Genomic DNA, 4,253 nt, shown 5'->3' on the forward strand with positions numbered 1-4,253 from the left:
ACACCTGAACTTGAAAGTCAGCTTGATTATCTAATGCAATCTATTCCATCATTGTTTAATGTGTCCAATTGCAAAAAGCTCCAGGAAAGTACACAGGGACAGTCCTCTTGCAAACAATGGTTTCAGCACAGGGAGGGGAGAATTACTGCCAGTCAATTTAATGATGTGGTAAAATGTAAAACTGCTCAGGTTAGTGTAACATCAAAGATTATGGGGTACACATCCACTAAAGGTACAGCAGCTACATCTTGGGGTAGAGACAATGAAAATAAGGCAAAAGCAGCATTTATTTCAAGTCAGACGGCCAGTCATGAGGGTCTTCAAGTTTATGAAGTTGGGTTGGTGGTTAATCCCAAATATCCCCACTTAGGAGCAAGCTCAGATGGGTTGGTGCATTGCAGGTGCTGCACTCCAGTAGTACTTGAAATAAAATGCCCAGCAAAATATGCACATGCGACTCTAAGTCAGGCAGTAGGTAGGCAAGATTTTTGTCTCCAAGCTAATTATCAACTTAAGAAAAGCCATGCATATTACACACAAATACAAGGGCAAATGGCAATTTGTGATGTTAAAACATCATACTTTGTAGTCTGGACTACAAAAGAGAGCCATGTTCAGAGAATACCCTTTTCTGAAGAAGACTGGGCTCATACCAAACCAACTCTTGACCTGTTTTACAGACAGCACATACTGAAAGAAATTTGCACACAAAAACTCAAAAAACAATTTGAAATGGCTCAGACCACGTGCCCATGTAAAAGAGGCCTTAAAACAAACGTGACACAATGCAGAGTCTGTCAAAAAGTATTCCACCTGCAGTGTTTAGGCCTAAAAAGGCATCCGCATAAGCAGTGGAAATGCCTAGACTGCACAAAAATATTCCAAATTCTCAATGAATGCTAATATTACTAAATTAGAAATTATTAAATACAGTGTTAAAATGTAGTCATACTATAAGTAGTGTAATAATAATAATATATAATACAAAATAAATATTTAGCATTGATTTAGTAATCTAACATATTATTGAGGCATTGTTGTATTTTGCTAGTGTGATTAAATGATACAAATGAAAAATTCACACGAGTCCACTTTTTTGACCAAAAAAAAGACATTTGATGAACTAAAGGCTTATCCAAGTTGGATAAAGCTGAACAAACAAGTATTCTTTTGTCTATAGTTGACATGGAGTCATTCAATCTTCCTTTCACAAGGCTGACTGGGAGAGTGTTGTGCAATATGTGGTAATTTTTTATGCGTCCAATTGCTCTTTCAACATGAATCCTAACTCTTGACATCTGCCTCGACCTGGTAACTTCAGCCCCTGACAGCTGTGTTCTTCCACGTGTTGAAGCAGGGATAAGAAGCTGCACACCTTTGGAAGAAAAATACTGTGGGAAGTTGAACCCTCGGTCAGCCAAAACAATGTCTCCCTCTTCTAATTTCGATGACTGGGTTATGACTCTGTCACTGGCTCTACCGCCCCATGCTTTAGACACAAAGGTAACTGCTCCCGTTGGACTGACAGCAATGAGAAATTTGATGGTGTTGTGTGATTTGTAGTTGGAGTAAGTTAAAGCTCTTGCATCAAGTGATGTAGGCCGGTCAACAAACACTTCACTGCAGTCTATGATACACCTCACAGAATCGAATGGATGGCATTTGAACATGGCTGGCAGGTTGTTCTGTACTTCCTGTTTTGTAGGCCAGTGAATTAAACATTTCAAACGGTGAGCCATTACATTCTGCCAATCTTGAAATACTGCAGAGACTGTTCCAACACTACAATGAAATCTATAGGAAAGATCTGTGTGTGTTAACCCAAGTCGCAATTTCATGAGTACCAGGTAAAACTGCAAAGCTGGTGTGAGTAATGTTGAAGATGGGATCCAGGCAGTGGTAAGGAAAGTGAGCAAAGTGAAAAACACCTTTGACGATGGCAGTCCAGTGTGAAAATGAATTATTTTGTCATTGTTTAAATCCAATAGGCCTAATTCTGCTTTCTCACCGAGGAGCGCCTGCAATTGTTTTTCAAGAGTCTCCGCTTTGTCTTTTAATGCAGCATTTTCCTTCTGCAAATTATCTATTTCTGTCATACATAGATCGGTTCCAACAGATATGTCACAATGAGATTGTGATTGATAATCTTGTAGGCATACAGTACATCCATGATCTCCTGAGTTATCTCGCCAACTGTTTGTATGTGACTGTGGCTGCTTTTGGTTATGGGGTAAAAGGGTTGGAGCATAATCAGGACTCAAAGGGTCATTGGATGGCTTCCCTGCATAAAGACAAAAAAATATATCAATAAATGCAGTAGGCCTAGTAGTGTTTTGAAGACCATCTATGTCAAACTTCTCTAGCTGCCTAAGTGACTATTTAAACACAACTCTGTAAAGACGTTTATGAACATTAACTTCATTGACTTCATAAGTCCGTGTATTAGGGCCTAGACAGCATTAGTTTTCACTAGATGTGCATAACATGGTAGCGGGATGGGTAACCCCGGCAGGCATAACTGTTACTATGTTGCAAGTGTAACTTGCGTTGTGTTTTACTGGTGATACACTCGGAAACGATGATGGTAGATGAAGCAGGTTTATTGGTCTGCATGGGTCAGGAAATACAACATGAGGGAAGACAGTGAGATCTGGTCCGCCTCCACTTCTCTTCTGCTCTCAGACACAATTCTATTAGGCTACTACACTAAGTATCTAAGCATATGGTTATTTCATTTCAGGTCCAGTATGAGGTGAGGTGTGTCAATAAAATAATACAAAATAAATTCCAAAAGGGAATAATGTGGCATAAAAACATGAGTGTGAATGTGTAAATGTATGTAACTGTATAAGTAAACTACTTATATATCTAATCTGTTGAAATCTGTTATATTTCTAATTAGCATGGGGGTGATCATCCAGTATGATAAAATAAATATAAACAGTAGAATATGCAAACATTCAATCAGAGAGTGAATTCGATATACCACATACAAATACAAACACTACTTCATCTATTTTCATTAGTAAACCATGAAAACAGCTCATAAAAGGTAAACACTCCCACTCTTGTGGTGATACAATGCGGTACTGCATTTAGAACGCTACAAAGACGTTAATGGCTAGTCATTCTAGCTTTCATGAATGTTAGCCATGCTACAAAGTGAAACATAAAACATTCACGAAACATAAAATCAAAACAACAAATACAATTGGTTACCTGCATGGGTCAGGAAATACAACATGAGGGAAGACAGTGAGATCTGGTCCGCCTCCACTTCTCTTCTGCTCTCAGACACAATTCTATTAGGCTACTACACTAAGTATCTAAGCATATGGTTATTTCATTTCAGGTCCAGTATGAGGTGAGGTGTGTCAATAAAATAATACAAAATAAATTCCAAAAGGGAATAATGTGGCATAAAAACATGAGTGTGAATGTGTAAATGTATGTAACTGTATAAGTAAACTACTTATATATCTAATCTGTTGAAATCTGTTATATTTCTAATTAGCATGGGGGTGATCATCCAGTATGATAAAATAAATATAAACAGTAGAATATGCAAACATTCAATCAGAGAGTGAATTCGATATACCACATACAAATACAAACACTACTTCATCTATTTTCATTAGTAAAACACGCTAAAACAGCTCATAAAAGGTAAACACTCCACTCTTGTGGTGATACAGCGGTACTGCATTTAGAACGCTACAAAGACGTTAATGGCTAGTCATTCTAGCTCGCGAATGTTAGCCATGCTACGAGTGAAACATAAAACATTCACGAAACATAAAATCAAAACAACAAATACAATTGGTTACCTGCATGGGTCAGGAAATACAACATGAGGGAAGACAGTGAGATCTGGTCCGCCTGAACAAAATAAATGTGATATTAAAATTTGCACTAAAGCCATAATGATCGTGCTTCAAGGTCAACCCGAAAAATACAAAACCAAATAAAAGTTACAAGACAATACAAAACATCGCTGAAACGCGAGTTGTGTGGATGAACATACATAATGATTTTAACAATAGATATAGGACATATATAATACAATTTATAACACTTTTAATGACTTTTAATGCGGACCCTCATTTGCCCAGCTTACCTGCAGCAGTTAACTTCTCTTCTGCTGCAGGACACCCACAATGCAACTACTGTACAGAATAATTCCAAAATAAAAGTCTTGACCCATTTAGCAGGATTTAACAATAACTATATGGAGCACTTTATTAACACCGTTA

The 4,253-nt window shown here is 37.6% G+C and overlaps 1 protein-coding gene across 1 annotated transcript; it reads right to left on the bottom strand.

Annotated features, from left to right (window-relative positions):
• Positions 1-1,007: 1,007 nt before the first annotated feature.
• On the bottom strand, positions 1,008-3,626 carry LOC125298297. The gene is made up of 2 exons (XM_048248999.1): positions 3,220-3,626; positions 1,008-2,607 (listed from the first exon to the last, which is right to left on the bottom strand). The coding sequence occupies exon 2, from the start codon at positions 2,094-2,096 to the stop codon at positions 1,008-1,010; it is 1,089 nt and encodes a 362-aa protein (XP_048104956.1). The 5' UTR covers positions 2,097-2,607; positions 3,220-3,626.
• Between the last annotated feature and the right edge of the window lie 627 nt (positions 3,627-4,253).

This window comes from Alosa alosa, chromosome 7, assembly GCF_017589495.1.
Source record: "Alosa alosa isolate M-15738 ecotype Scorff River chromosome 7, AALO_Geno_1.1, whole genome shotgun sequence".
NCBI lineage: Eukaryota > Metazoa > Chordata > Actinopteri > Clupeiformes > Clupeidae > Alosa > Alosa alosa.

Bases quoted from the DNA above. Each gene is read 5' to 3' on its own strand.
- LOC125298297 (XM_048248999.1), bottom strand. From the start codon at position 2,096: ATGACAGAAATAGATAATTTGCAGAAGGAAAATGCTGCATTAAAAGAC.